The sequence below is a fragment of the Passer domesticus genome, chromosome 5, assembly GCF_036417665.1.
Source record: "Passer domesticus isolate bPasDom1 chromosome 5, bPasDom1.hap1, whole genome shotgun sequence".
Classification (NCBI taxonomy): Eukaryota; Metazoa; Chordata; class Aves; order Passeriformes; family Passeridae; genus Passer; species Passer domesticus.
Window position 1 is genome coordinate 33,491,718 of NC_087478.1, and position 15,853 is coordinate 33,507,570.

Genomic DNA, 15,853 nt, shown 5'->3' on the forward strand with positions numbered 1-15,853 from the left:
TTTCACAAATGGCTGCATCTTTGCTCACCATTCCCATTTCCAGCACCCAGATCTTGCAGCTCAGTGGCTGGGATGACTGTGGGACAGGAAATGTGATAGTTTGCTGATAACTTGAGTAAAACCTTTGAGTTCAGGAGAAATGGGGAATATTACTCAGAGATAAATAACTGAAAAAATCAGAATAAAATAAAAACCTATATAAAATATGCATTTTTGAGTTTTTATTATTTTTTGAAACAAGATATTATAATAGAGATGCTGGTGCTTTTTCAGATCCAAAGCTCTGCCTGCAGCTGTGTGATGACACCACTTGCAGTTTTTGCTGTGTTTTCTTAGCCCTTACAATTTTGGAGGTATGTTGGAAAAAGCAAACTGTATTTCAAAATCTAGGGGAACTAATAAATAGATCTCTAAACTTATTGATTTAAGGCTCTCAACCCCTCCTCAATCAGTCTGACATAGCAAGGGAAGTGACTTAAAGGAGCAATTTTTGTTTGCTTTGTATTTATTTGAAGTCTGTGATGGGCACTTAGACCCCTTCTTGGCTCACAAATGGTGTGTGATTGGGTTTTTCTCCTGTTTCTTCTTGACATTCCTGCTGGAGCAAAGATGACAACTCCTGCCTCCTCCGTGTCCTTTGACATTTGCTCCTGGCTGTGCTGTTGCACATCTGCTCTCTTTGGGAGAATTCTTCAGTTCTAGTTCACCTTTGCATAGTGAGCAGTTTATTTTAAATACATGGTGTGTTGCAAAGATAAAAAAAAGTGGTTGCTCTTTCCCCAGCATCCTACCATACAAACCTTTTGAACAAAAATGGCTGATTATTCAAAGTTAGCTTTAATATATGCTAGGCTGCAGTATATGGTTGCTTACTGCTCTTTCTTGTGCAGAGGAAAGATTCAAAAGGTCTTGTAAGTAAACTGCAGACTCAGTGCTCTGCTTCCTCCTGGGCAGCTGATGGGGGCTGTGCTCTGCCAAATCAGCTTCTTTTTGAGCAAATTCTCTGTTCTCTGCAGGCTTGACTTGAACACACGTGCAGGGGTGGGAGCCACTAACTGCAGGAAACTTGCAGGAAAATAAATCCAAGAGAGCTCTTCCAAATGTCTTGCTGAAATGTGTGCAAAATTATTGCTGGTTTTTACTGTATGTTGCAGTATTGTACTGCTGTGTTTTTTACTTTGAAGATCCATCTTATGTCGTGGCAGTCACATTTATGTTTAGACTGGAGCTCTCCTATAGATAGAGAATTAAATTTCAGCTGTTAGGGGATGACTTGTCGCAAGCCCACCAAAAGTCTTCTCAGCCCTGCTGAAATGTCCCCAGGCAAAAGGGAAATGGATATATATTACGTCCTCTTTCTCTGCATTGAACACTTCTGAGCAACATCTCACTAAAGCAAGCTTGAAAAGCAGCAAGTCCTTGGACAGCTTCCTCTTTCTCATTCTAGCAGAAGCCAGGCTCACCCCATATATCATATTTATGTGAAAGACATTAAGGATTGTTAGTTAAATGTCTGTTTGGTCTAGACTGTGCCTTGGTTATCTGTGCCTGAGTAGCTCCACTGGACACCATTATTTGCTCAAACCAGCGGTTAGTCTGAGAGTAAATGAATCTGTTTTCTGCCAAAGCACTGACCTCCTGTGATTGATTGACCTGGCGAGTGGCCCTCAGCTGACAACAGGCCATAAAAAAGGGACTTCTGAGTAAAGGAGTGTCATTAGACTCTGAACCTCTTGGAGCCATGCAGGCAATACTGTTGGCTGTGGTTTACATCCCGCTCATCGTGGCTGTGGAACGGTAAGAAAACTCATCTGGCTTCACTGGCACACATCTCAGCTGGCTTCATGGGATGACCTGTGCCTGTTGCTACTTGAGGTCTCAAAAAAGAAACCTTTTTTTTTTAAAAAATGGAGTATATGACAGTTCTAGAAAGGACAATCAGTGTGGTTTTTTTGTTTATTTTATTTGCATAGAATCCCCTTGATTCGATTCAAATCTATCAAGAAACAGCTGAAGGAAAAGGGAGAATTAGAGGAATTTTGGAGGAATCACCACCCTGATGTTTTTGCCCGGAGGTATCTGCATTGTTTCCCCGCAGATATTGCTTTATCAGTAGGAACTGCTTCAGAAAGGCTGTATGATTACATGCATGTAAGTACAGTTTTGGTAATGCAATCATTAGGACTCATCCATTGTTCTACTGGAGGCAGGGGGTTTTTCCCAGCACATTTGAGCAATGAAATTATAGGGCTTGTGGTGTCTTGTTGCTTTGTGCTATAAATATTAGACCATAAAAAACCAGGTTGCAATCTGCAAAATAAAGCATGTCTAGATCTAGGATAACATGGGACCTGAGTAGAAAGCTGATGCAGAGTAGCAGTGGTAGCCCTGTGACAAGTTTTACTTTTGTATAGATCTGTATTGGACTCGGTTGGGTCCCCAAAGAAATATGGGACGTTTGCCTGTATCAGTCTTGGCGAACTACAGGGTTTTTCACAGCAGAATCTGATTGCTTCATTTAGTCATATTCTATTTAGCAGATACTTGGATGCTTTATGTGTTGTAAAAAAATCCTCCAAATCTCATTTATTTGATCAGGTTGAGTCACAAATCAGTGATGATAAAGACTTAAGTAGAGTTTTTTATTTTTCTGTTTATACCTCTGGAGTTTAATGTGTATTAAGTATTGGAGACTGACCTGGGAGGATTTGCCATCTAAACTGAAAAAGGAAAAAAAAATTAATTTCTCTGGATCTCAGGCAAGTCAGCAGGTCTATCATTTTGTAAGCTGTCTTTCTTGGTTTTAGAATTTTGTCCGTTTGGATGGTCTCTGTTTTCTGTTTTATTGGTTTTTCTGCTATGCTTATCTGAAGGGAAACTAAGCTGCAGAAATGTTGTGAAGTCTTCACCTGAACAGGGAATGGAATCGAAGGGAAGGCCAAATTAATTCAGCAAGAACTTACTGAGACTTGAGGGCCGTAAAGAAATAAGTATGTGAAGAAGAACAAAGGACACTGAAACACTTCAACCTGCTCTAAAGCTTATTTCAAAGAGGGATAAATGAAAATCTCAAAACAACAAAGCAAAACCCACTTCCCCAGCATATTCAGGTAGCACCAGGAATGGTTTTATTGCAGTGTGTATGTTTTTTGGTTTTGTTTCATTTTTTTTTAAATTAACATCACTTAGGTTTGTTTAATGCAGGAAGAAATAGAATCCTACTGTATAGTTGGATGTTCTCTTAAATGGCATGCTTGCTTGCCTTTTCAAGATTATTTAATTCAGACTATATATTCTGGGGTCAGAAACGTCAGTTTATTAATTAACGAGTATGCACTTGAAGGTACATATTCAAATACTTGTATTGCTGAAAAAAGTTTGGCACTAGCTATTGCTTTTCTATCTGTGGTTAAATTCCAGAAATACTTCTTCCTAAAAATAGGTCTCTTAATGCTGAAGTGCTCTTCCAGGCCAGATAGGAGCACTTAGACACTTGTATTCGGGATGTGGATAAGCACTTCACTCCAGCATTCACGTGTTCACAGATTATCTCAGTCTCAATTGGTATCCAGGGATGGTCAGTGGTTTCATCTGCTGGATGAACTTTGTCCAGTACATCAGGAACAGTTTGTGCAACACAATAGTTTTTGACTTGCTATAATAGCTGCTAATTACAAAGGAAAAAGGGCAGCCACATAAGGCAGTGTTTGTGCCACTGGTCAGAGCCCTCTGAAGCTGGCAGAGGCAGGTTGTCCTGACTTTGCAACACTGTTTTCCTATTGACATCAGCAAGGACCAGCCTGAAGGTCTGTGTGGGCATGTGAAACTTTCATCTTGAGGATGACCTTGCCACCTCTGAAGCCAGTGCAAGAGGGTTTGTTGACTCCATAGGGAACGTGTAAGAAATTGTGCCTGGCAGGCTGTTTGGGTCCAATCTGGCTAGCTACGGACCCCAGCCCACACGATCTTACACAGGACAAAAGGCAAAAGATGAAAAGAGCTCTTCCCCACATGGGGACTTTTATTTCCCAGATAGGAGACACCAGATCACCCAGATGGAAAGAAAGAGGCTGTGGCCTTCTCCCGGGAGGGTTTTGAGCTGAGGGGAAGGGGGGCAACAGCTCATGGGATACCAGTGAGGAGGGGTGAGAGGAGAGGCAAACCGGGGAGAGACCACCACATTGACACTCAGGGGAAAAGGGGAAGACCATGTGGTGATAGGATACAAATCATATGAACAGTGCAAATTACCAAACGTGCAGTGCAAATAACTAAACAACTAAATAACTAAACAACTAAATAACTAAATTTAGTGCAATACAACAGGAACCCAACTGAACGTTTGCTTAAAAGGCTTTTAAAATGGCACACTGTTGTTCATTCAGCTGGAGTAAAACCTGCTGCTCGAAGCCGCTGGTGGAACCAGACACGCTTCCTGTGGTGTGCATTCCCGTTTAGATGGAACGGCACAGACGCCGCTGCGGGGCCTGTGGGACGCTCCCAGTCAGGGCTGCTCCTCAGGGCAGAGCTGGCTGAGGGCCGTGTTCCTCCCCCAGGCGCAGTACTACGGCGTTGTGAGCGTGGGGACCCCGCCCCAGAGGTTCACCGTCGTGTTCGACACCGGCTCCTCCAACTTCTGGGTCCCGTCCGCCTACTGCATCAGCGAGGCCTGCAGTAAGAAATGGTGTTCTCCCTGATGCTTCTCTTGTCTTGGAGCCAGAGAGCTTGCTCCTTTCCCAAGAAGCTTGTGTGTAGCAGGGGTGTGCAAGGTGGGGATTTGGAGCATCCCTCAGGGCTGCTGCCCTCTCCCCAGTTTGCTCCTCTGTCCCTCATGTCACTGCAGCCAGGGCAGGCACCAGCTGCACCTGCCCAGAGTCCCTCTGCACCTTGAGGTCAAAGGTGTGAAAATAGACCTGGGAGACATAACAACAGAGGTGGAAATGCCCATTTCTGTTCTATTTTTTTCTCTAAAATGCAAAATCATCTCTCAGGTACAGAAAAACTGGGGTGTCTGCAGGCAAACTGAGGTGCCTGCAGTACTTCTTCAACAGTTTTCTCTTGAGAGAAACAAAAATCTGGTTCTCCTACATCTCATCTCGTTCTGCACTGGGGAGTGGGTGGGTTGCCAGGACCTCCCCTCAGTGTAGAGGTGTCATTTTTTTGTGTAGGGGTGCACCAGAAATTTAAGTCCTTCAAGTCAGATTCATATGAGCACGGAGGGGAAGCCTTCTCCCTGCAGTATGGCTCAGGACAGATGCTGGGCATTGCTGGCAAAGACACACTGCAGGTGAGTGTCCACCCAAAATGGGTGTCAGCCTCCACATCAACTGTTTGCAGGGCACTTCAGATACTGGCCTTGCCCTGGAAAACCTTGCCTGGTTTAGACAAGGGCAGGGTGAGGTCCCACCGAGCTGAGTGCTGGGAGGTGTGGTTCTGCTCCAGCTTTGGGCTACCAACCCAAATGCCTCACATTTCAATTTTCACTTCTACTTCTTTCCTCTTCTGGGCTTATGAAGAAGCAGCCACATAATTAAGGCATTCTAAGGAATTGGTGCTGCCTACCTGCCAAATGGGCATGTGCTATGTTGATGCAAGTCACCCAAAGATAGCCAGGCTTTATAAGCTGAATGAGTCCATTGATATGGATCAGAAACATGGCTCATTTCTTGTTATTGGTGGTGTCATTACTTTCAGTTGTGGTTGTTCTTTGCTTGGTTGTTTTTTGCCTTCTTTTTTTACCAAACAGATAAGTAACATCTCCATCAAGGGACAGGACTTCGGCGAGTCTGTGTTTGAGCCAGGAGCAACTTTTGTCCTTGCCCACTTTGATGGTGTACTGGGCTTAGGCTACCCCTCCTTAGCAGTGGGCAATGCTCTGCCTGTGTTTGACAGCATCATGAACCAGAACCTGGTAGAGGAGCCAGTCTTCTCTTTCTATCTGAAAAGGTCTGTCTTTAAAATGACACCGCTAAAAAAGAAGTAAATATTTTTAACTGTTGATAGAAACAACTGTATGCATCTGTATAAAGCTTCAACCCTTGAAAAAAAAATTCCCCCATTTTAAAAATTCTTTCTGTTGTTTTCTTTGTTTTCAATTTGACATTTAAGATTATGGCATGAAAAGAAAAAATGTTATGGGGAGGATCATGACTTTTTGGACAGAGATTTATTGTTGTTGGAGCTGGTCATAAATAAAAGTTCCCAGCTCAGACTCACCATGTCAGTTGCCAGAGGTTTCCCTCTGGCCCATGCAGATGAGCAGAAGTGCTGTGCTATACCCAAATAACCACATTTCAGAAAAATACTGTTCCCTAATCTGGACCCAGCTGCAGTTCCACCTATTTCTTTATTGTTTCCTCTGAGCTGAGAGTAGCAACTGGCTCAGCCTGCTCCCCATGCCTACCTTGGTGTCAACATTAAGTCTTCTCAGAGGTTGTTTGGAGGGTCTGAGTTGGAACACATACAGTGATAATTTAGTAATAATCCCTTTCAGTCATCCATATGGCTGAATTTACAAAGGGCCTAAATCCTGTGATTTGACTTTTGCTTTTTAAGTGTAATCTCATTGGTGCATACTGGCACACTCCCATGTCTGTGTTAAACTTTTCTGCTTTCAGAGGAGACGACACTGAGAATGGCGGTGAGTTGATTCTGGGGGGAATAGACCATTCTCTCTACAAAGGTTCAATCCACTGGGTCCCAGTCACTGAGAAAAGCTATTGGCAAATACACATGAACAAGTATGTATGTATGCATGCATGTATGTGTGTATGTATAAAAAACTGGTGAAATTCACCTGTCTAGCTAAGCCCCCAGAGACAGGAACACCTGGTGACACAGGGGCAGGAGGGCTCAGCTGCAGTGTTCTAGCCCTGTGCTCCTCAAAGAGGGGTTCACCAGGATGAGATTGGGGCTTGTTAGTTCTCTAAATCTGCTGTGACATGGGTGGCTGGTATCTGGGAGAGCATGTTAGTATGCTTTAATATCATACACTCGTAGTCTAGATGGGTCTTGGTGGATTGTTCAGTTAAGAGGTTAAGGCACCCAGGAAGAGAATCCAGCTCTGGATCCTGCTTTCATCTGCCCTGCTAACTTTGGTCAAAGTAGCCAGGGTTCCTTTGTCCCACCTCTAGCACACTGCCTAAATTGATGAGAACACATTCCTGGGGGTGAGGACAAATTCATCAGTAGGAAGCACATGATTAGAGTTGTAGGAGTCTCGAGAGGGAAAAGTGGGTCCACAGACATTCCCTTCTTTAGCAAAGCCTGGCTACTTTTAATCTATTAAGTTTTAATCTAAGCTAGTTTTGATCATAGACACACAGAATCATTAGGGTTGGAAAAGATCTTTAAGATCACTAAGTACAACTGTCAACCCAGCACCACTACCAAGTACATCACTAAACATGTCTTCCAGAGCCACATTCACATCTTTTGAACACTTTCAAGGATGGTGACCCTACCACTTCCCTGGGCAGCCTGTTCCAAAGCTTTGCAACACTTTTTGTGAAGAAATTTTTCCTAATATCCAATCTAAATCTACCCTGGTGCAACCTGAGGCCTTTTCCTCTTGTCCTGTCACTTGTTGTCTGGGATTAACTTCAGTCAATACTCTGGTACTTTAGCTAGCAATAATACAGTGTTTTGGTCACAGTGTATATGCCATTTGCTTAAAGCTTCTTTTTCTTTTTTCATTTGCAGCATAAAGATCCAGGGCCGGGTGGCTTTTTGCTCCCACGGCTGCGAGGCCATCGTTGACTCAGGCACTTCTCTTATCACCGGCCCCTCTTCACAAATCAGGCGATTGCAGGCATATATCGGGGCAAGTCCATCAAATACTGGAGAGGTAAAAACTGCTAGAAAGGGAGAGAAACTGGTATATGGTGTAAAGAGTTGGAAAATAACAGGAATGATGGCTTAGATAGGTGCCAGAGAAAGCCTTATTTCCAGGACAGCACTGAGCTCTGAGCCAAGCTGCTTTTGACCTATATGCCTTGTCCCAGTCCTTTTCCCAAATGTTCACTTCATCTTCTATACTGGTGTGTAAGGAAATAATGGGAACATCTGTTTGAGGAATTGATCTGTACTTTGCATGAGAAATAATTTTCTTTTGGAAGCTCAGAGGATTTTTGAGGTCCCCAGCTCTAGATGTTGGGTCTCCCAAGCCAGGAGGGATTTGGTGCTGATGGCCAGCATCAGATTTAAAGGGAATGGTATTTTAATGACAGCCCCACAGTGGCTTCACTGACAGGGCCTCTCACTGTCAGCTTGCTGTGGAGCAGTTGGTGACATGCCAGAGCTCCTGGGAGGGATGCACATCAGTGTCACTTACAATGCTGGCTCCTTCCAGGGTACAGGACAAGGTTTGCTGGCTCTTAATCTTCCTCCTGAACCTTAGTCCACTGACCCTTTGCTGGTTTTTCTTTCTTGTCTGCTGCTGTCTTCTGCATCTCCCTTGCTGACACTCCTCACCACTCCTTCCTGTCCTTCCTCCAGCAAAAGAGCAGTTTTCTTTACCATGCCTATTGCTGGCTCTTGGCTGACTCCCACAGGGCACCAGCACATTGCCACGGCTCCAGTGCTCAAGCAAAGTTGAGCTTTTGTTAACTTTGTTAACAAGCCATGTGTGGCTTTTGTTAACTTTGCATTTCACAGAATATTCTGAATTGGAAGGGACTCATAAGGATCATCAAGTCCAGCTCTCAGGAGAATGGCCTGTACAGGGATCAAACCCACAGCCTTGGTGTTCTTAGCACCATGTTCTAACCATGTGAGCTAATCTCAGTTTGTCTTGATCCTGACCCAAAGCTACTCTTGGAAGAAAATTAAGAGTATTGCAAGTGCCCAGTGCACTGGACAAAGAGCAAAGACAAAAGTGGACTCTTAATTCACTTTCATTTGTAAGAGGAGAACTTACAGTGACCTCTGTGTAACTCCTGAGGCTCCTGATTCTTTCTCAATCAAACCTTTAATCTTGAATTTTTCAAATTGTTAGATACATGCCAAAGAGTATGCTCTCATAACAAGTTGATTTTACAATGGTTCATGCTAATGTACATAGATAAAATACATATTTCCAATGTACTTATACCAGCCTAATACAAACAAGGAATGGGTCATTTCTGTGTAGGTTCATGTATACACCACTGTTGACCTAAGAACATTCATCTGGCATCTCAGATTTCACAAAAAAGCATCCTGAAAATGAGAGTTTCTGTGACTGATTTTTAGCAATCATAGACAGGCTGCACATATTGACTCAAATTTATCCCAGTAAAAGTGAGTGTATCCATCCTGGGTTTTACCAGAACTTTTACCTCTTTTCAGCAAGGATTGATTTGTTCTGGATGTACTAATCTGTAATAGCTATGTAAAAGAATTATGTCTTGCTTCTTGAATCCTACAAATCATTTTACTAGCTTTTTGTACCCTTGTCCCATGACTTGTTTTTTCTAATGGTATGACAGTTGGTAAGTGCACACAAGATGTAGGGTTATGTTTTCATAAAATAGATTTAAAAACAGCAAAGAGCAGATTTTTCCTTCTAGGAAGCCTCTAAAAAATGACTTAAAACACTACAGTTTACAGCAAAGGTTCCTCTGGGACTTGGAACATTCTGCAGTTCCATTTCCCACACCAGTTGTTCCAGGAAATAACTAGAAAGGCCAGGAAATTATCTTCTCCATTACTGTAACTGGATATATTATTTATGTACATTAATGACCATTCCAGAGTTTAGTCCTTCTACTCTTTAAATCCCACTCCAGGGCAAAGTATAAGCATGAAGTGCTGTGCTCCTCACTAGCTTTTTTTTCCCCTGAATTGATGGTATTATAGGAGGACCTGGGGTGAACTGCACCCATAGGGTGCTCCATCTGTGGCTGGAGCAGCTCCCTCTGCCCTGTCAAGGCCAGAGCTTTCACAGAATCACAGAATCACAGAATTTCTAGGTTGGAAGAGACCTTCAAGATCATCGAGTCCAACCCATCCTATCTTATACCTCAACTAGGTCATGACACTAAGTGCCACATCTAGTCTCCTTTTAAACACATCCAGGGATGGTGACTCTACCACCTCCCTGGGCAGATGATTCCAGTGTTTGACCACTCTTTCTGTGAAAAACTTCCTCCTTAGGTCTAACCTGTATCTCCCTTGGCGCAGCTTGAGAACTTTTGCTCAGCAGACCTTGCTGATGTTGGCTGGCTGGGGCTCACATGCTTACTTTTGCCTTTGAGTTACACAGGGAGGGTATCAGAGCCCCTTCACCTTCTTTCTTTTGGGACTTGCAAGGATTTTCATCAGCCCAGGGTCCCTTGGGTGCAGTGGTCTGGGCTGCTGGGCTGGTTTGACCTGATCCGGGAATCTGGAGGGCACTGTTAGGCTGTAAGCCAGCCTGGTGCTGTTTCTCTGTAGTAAATTCACTGTTACCTACTCCAAAAGCCTTGAATTCAGAGAGCAGCACTTGCAGAAAGACAAAGCGATCCCGTCTCAGTCAGTGCATTGTTTCCAGTTTCTCGTAGACTGCAGAAGACTGTCGAGCTTGCCTCATGTTAGCTTCACGATCGGACACCGCGAGTACAAGCTGGCAGCAGAGCACTACATCATAAAGGTGTGTGTCTGCAGCTTCCCTGCTCCTCACTCCCCGGGCTGGGCATGGAGCAGGTTGCTGCAGGCACATGTGCTTTCCCTTCCAGGAGTCTATTGATGACCAAACCTTCTGCATGAGCGGCTTTCAGTCTCTCGACATCCCCACTCGCACGGGCTCGCTCTGGATTTTAGGAGATGTCTTCATGTCTGCATTTTACTGTATTTTTGACCGTGGGAACGACAGAGTGGGATTTGCAAAAGCTGTTCACAGAAAGGATTACTACTGAGCTGTAATAGCATTTATTCTGTCTTAAGTTAATGTAATGATCTTCAACACATGTGTGAAGAAGAGCTTGCAACTCTGAACCTAAATAACATTGTGTTGTTCCTCTCTAAGTTTTAAGGACTTTGCAGTGATCCTTGTCCCAGATGATATAATTTGGATAGATATGTTTACATCGGTGAAACAATTTTTCCTGAGTAACTCATGGACACTACACCTCTCAGGATAAAGCAGCAGAGCAGCGCAGCACTCAGATTTGCAAAAGATCAAGAAGAATAAAAATGCTGAACTGTGTCAGGCTGAAAAGATAGCAGTTGTGTGTGAGGGAAAACTAATCCTAATCCTGCCTGGTCTGGCTATCTTTTTTTCTTCTTGTGCTCTAGTTTCCACCTCATTTCCTACAGCTTTCCTTTCCATCATTATTTTCCATGGTTTGGGTTTTGTTCAACTTCGTTTCCTGAGTGCCATGGAAATCCTCTTTAAATTAGCTTGCTCCAACCAGCTTATATAAAAGGGAATTTCACTGATGCCTGTGTGGCCACTAATTTCAACTATTGTTCCTTGCACCACCTCTCAAACCTGCTTTTTCCCTGGGATTAATTATACCTTGGTAATTCTCCTTTTTTGTGTCTTGGCATTTGATGTCCGTGCCTTAGGTCAAGTGCCGGATTTAGTGCCTGACTCCTCTCCCCCTCGGCCGTGTGAGCAGCTGGAGCAGCATCCATTCACATCAGAAACCCAGACTGCAGCCCATGCAAAGGGATACCAGTGTTCCTCCACCTCAGATGAGTCATGGGACCCGTGCACCAGCACTACACATCTACTGCCCCTTGCTCAGCCACTTGTCAGCAGTAGCAGGAGTTTCAGATGAAACAGCCACAGGCAGCTGTGCTGATTTGGCAGAAGATTCACCTAAATTCTACCCATTGGGTTATTTGTTTGGATTGCTAAAGCTGGTACTACCCCCATACACATGAATAAAACTTAACCAAACAAAAGCTGCTTTATCTTAGTGGCATTTCTGTTACATTTTATGTTTCTTTACAGTGCTGAGAAGAAGGGGAGTTGAGGGTAGAATGACAAGTGAAAATTCAGGTTGCTCTTTGTCCTGGAGGAAAAAAAATGTGTTGGCATGTTGGGGCTGCTTATATCTTTCTAAAGCCTGCAAATGTCTGCAGTCCCAGCCATGTGCACTGGCCACCTCCCCAGCAGGGCAGAGCCATGGGCAGATGGAGACTGGCCCCATGGTGGCATTGCTGGACAGAGGTTGGTGGCCCCCAGGCACTTGCTACTGCTGTCTGGATGTGCCTGGCACAGACCAGAGGCAATATCCATTGCTGGCCTTGGTGACATCACAATCGCAGTCCCTTAGATTTCAAGTTTTCAGTTGTAAGACTCAATAAGTATTACAAAACCAGAATGGTTTTCCTGTAGGTTAAATACTGATCTTGCCTTCCAATATGAAATAATCTTTGTCCCTGGTGCCTGCTTCCATGACTCTCTATTTGCAGCCACATTGTGTTACACATTTGGCATCCAGGCCATCACCCTCTAGCAAAGGAGACTCTGCTGCCAGCTGTCTCTTTCTGCATACAAGACTGGGCTGTGTGAACCTACCCTGTTTCAGGCCAATCTTGCCTTGATTCCCTTTTGTCCATGTCACTCTTAAAGAATGGATTGACCATGAGCTAACTTATTTGTCTAGAAAATGTCATTTGTTTGGTCATGAGCCAAGACAAACAAACATCTATAAAGCCCCATTCCTCATTTAACAGCAGCAGGGTATTTTTGTTTTCTCTACTGTGCAGCGTACTTTACACTCTGGTACATTTCATTATATATACAATATGTATATGTTCCTCAAATATGAGTTTGCAGTCAGAGTTAGAGATCTGTTATTTACAACAGAAGATTTTAAGGGTATTGGGACATGTTCCCACAGCCAGTCAGTCCCAGCACTGACATCCTGGATCTATAAATTTCAGCACAGAATAGAAACACATCCTAGAAGCAGGTGGAAAGTCAGGCAGCATGCACAGGGACTAACCCTCTCTTTGTTCTGATATATCTGATCTTGCTCGAGATTAACACCATCTGATGGGAACAAACTGCTGCTCTGACCTACTTGTCTATCCTGGCCCTGTTCTATCCTTGTCCAACTTTGCCAGCTTCTGTAAGTGGCTTGCTGTTCCTGGTAGACATCAAGTTGATTTGCATGATAGGTCAAACCCTTGCCAGAAGTGCTTCTTGAGAGTTCAGTAAAACCAGGAGGATGGTGTGTCTCAAAGTGCCTTTATTCATGCAATAATTCAACATTGCTTATACCTGTGAACATGAGTTGTGGATTGTTGGATTTGCTGAAATACTCCATTTAGCATGCTAAGGCAAATAGTTTACTGAGAGAAGTATGCAAGAGAGCCCATAATCCCAAAAGATAATTTAATACAGATCAGAGTACACTGGTGTTTGCCAAAGTGAGATAGACTAAATGATGAGAGGAAATTTTTCTAGTAACTCACCCCAGCACTAGCTTCTTTAGAAGCAATGAACAGAATACTGTAGCTAACCTGGAGCTGGCCCACTGTGTGAAATGCTGGTGTACTACAGATTGAATTGCGTGACTTCAGAGCTGTAATTCCTAATTTAGCATGCATCTGCATGTGTAAGGGACACCTATGTGGGGCTTAACTGAAGCTCTTACCTACCTAATGGCTGCTGTGTGGCCACCCTGAGCCTCCATCAAATAATGAACACTGTTGCAGGGCCAGGGAGTGCTGGCAGAGCGAGTGGGAGAGGTAGCAAAACTATTTCTGATTAGCTGTATAATGTTGTGGTGGACAGCAGCAGTGTGCATCCTGGGCAGCAGCCAGGCTGAGATGATGAGCAGAGCTCGATGATGAGAAGCTGGGAAGGCTTGTCACACTTAGCAGTGCTGGGGTGAAACAAACTGATGTCTGGGTTGGGGACAAAGAGCATTTTGGTCCAATACCTTAAGCCCTGGTGGAAGCTGTGTGAAGGATTAGAGGGAGCAGGTATGGTGGGACAGGACTCCCAGTAAAGATTTGTGGTGGACACTTGAGAGTCATCTCTAATTTCTGGCTCAAGTTCCCTTACAGTGTGAAGCACAGCTCCTCGAGCTGAAGTACTGTAAGGAGAGAGGTAGATCATGGGCCAGACTGCCTTCACAACTGCTGAAAACCCTTCCTATACATGCCTGCCAGGCAGGAGTATGGCCAAACTCCCCAGAAACTTGTACTGCTCTCCTGACAAAAGTGCAGCAGTTACTTTGACTTTGTTTCTAGCTGTGTGACTGGAGCTGTCCTTAAAATTTATTGTTTGTATTTAAAATTAGCCATTTATTTAAGTTAAGCACATTGGTAAATTAAGTTCCTTGACAGTTGCAGATGCAATTAGATTGAGAAACATTTAATTGAAAAGTGTGGCTTCAGCTACAAGAAAAAGGGAATCAGGAGGAAAACTTCCAGAAGTTGCAAAAGAGCCATTCAGAAAAATTGGACTGCTAGTCTAAGACGCTGTTTATTTCTGTATAATTTCACTCTGCAGAGTTTTTCATTTTGTTGGTCAAACCCAAACATAGCAACCTGAATTGCCTGAAGACTTCTTGTGGAGTAGTAAGTGTGAGGTTGCACCAGTATGCCTGACACCAAACTGTGATCAAATTTCAATAAGCTGCTGTCAGACACTAGTGTCACCTCATCTCATGGTGTGAAGAAGTCCTTCCATAGATGCCTGGCAAATCTGTGCTTGGCTTTCCTGCATAAATGGAATTCACATAATATGAGTTTAAACAGTGCTTCCTTGGGCCAAGTGTCCTCTGCTTCCTAAACAGACAGGATACATGTGTTGTTGTCTAGTGTCTTTGGAGGGTTTGAAAGCGTGGTGCTGCTCAGACCGTGCCAATATACAGCAGCAGGAGCCAATTTCCAAGCTGAAATAAAGCTGGAAGAAGTACAAGTGGGGAGGGCAGTTGATTTTTGTTCAAAGCCTACCCAGATGAGATAGGGTCCTGCTGTATGTCACACCAGCTAGAAGGGCTCCTCACCTAAGTGGCCATAGGAGCAGGAGCAGGCAGGTCTGTTCATTCCCTTCCCAGGATCAGGGAGTCCTAAAGTCTCCCAGGAGCCACTGGTGTTACCAGTTACCATGGCAGAGAGGCTGGTTTGTTTTTTGAAGTGCAATCTTCTGAGCAAGAGAGCTGGGTGGATTTTCTGCCCATGCAGTCCATACTGCTTTTGCTGGTTGTTGCAGACTCTTAACTTTTGGTCCCCCCTCTCTCTGTTCTTTCAGTCCCTGAGCTACCTTGTCTCTCCCTTGTCTGTCCTCTACTCACTGACGGCAGAATGCTGGCAATATGCTCCAGACTGCACTTTTGTAAACATGGGTGAGAGCTAAACCCAAGGAGCTGTGGCTGCTTTCCTGGCCTACTTTCAGACTTCTTTTGCAGGAGTGATAGCTGAAAGTCCAGGTCACTATCAGCAGGTTTAGGGAGGTGGCTTGGTCATCCCTGGAGTAGCAGGAGACACCTAATGCTGACTCAGGTTTGGGTCAATTAAGAATGTGCGTGGTACATCTGGTTAGCATGGGAATGGGGGAGAGGTTTAGGAAGTGGAGACCAGTTTTGGTAGGAGTCATGGGTCACGTTTTTTGCCTGGGATGCCTACAGCCTGTGCACTTCCAGCTGAAGATCTCCACAAGAGTGGAGTCCTAGGCTTAGTTGCACCTGCAGCTCCATCACCTCTTGAGAGAGTGCTGCAGCCCTGTCATCCCTAGGGAAGCCACCTGGGAGCCTCATTTTACAATAAACTGTCACTGGGTATGCCACATATGTGCTCCAAGGCTCAGACATCCCATGCCCAGCTCATCAGCTATTTTGCATCTACCTTTGGTTAAAGTGAAATTAAACATTAAATCCTTTTATTTATTCTACTCTTTAGTGGCATAGCTTTATCAGGAGTGGGGCAG

The 15,853-nt window shown here is 44.1% G+C and overlaps 1 protein-coding gene across 1 annotated transcript; it reads left to right on the forward strand.

Moving 5' to 3' along the window:
* Positions 1 to 474: 474 nt before the first annotated feature.
* On the forward strand, positions 475 to 15,812 carry LOC135300231 (cathepsin E-like). Its single transcript, XM_064419479.1, has 9 exons — positions 475 to 1,797; positions 1,974 to 2,151; positions 4,557 to 4,674; positions 5,169 to 5,287; positions 5,747 to 5,946; positions 6,618 to 6,740; positions 7,702 to 7,846; positions 10,511 to 10,609; positions 10,695 to 15,812. The coding sequence occupies exons 1-9, from the start codon at positions 1,742 to 1,744 to the stop codon at positions 10,872 to 10,874; spliced, it is 1,218 nt and encodes a 405-aa protein (XP_064275549.1). The 5' UTR covers positions 475 to 1,741; the 3' UTR covers positions 10,875 to 15,812.
* The last annotated feature ends 41 nt before the right edge of the window (positions 15,813 to 15,853 follow it).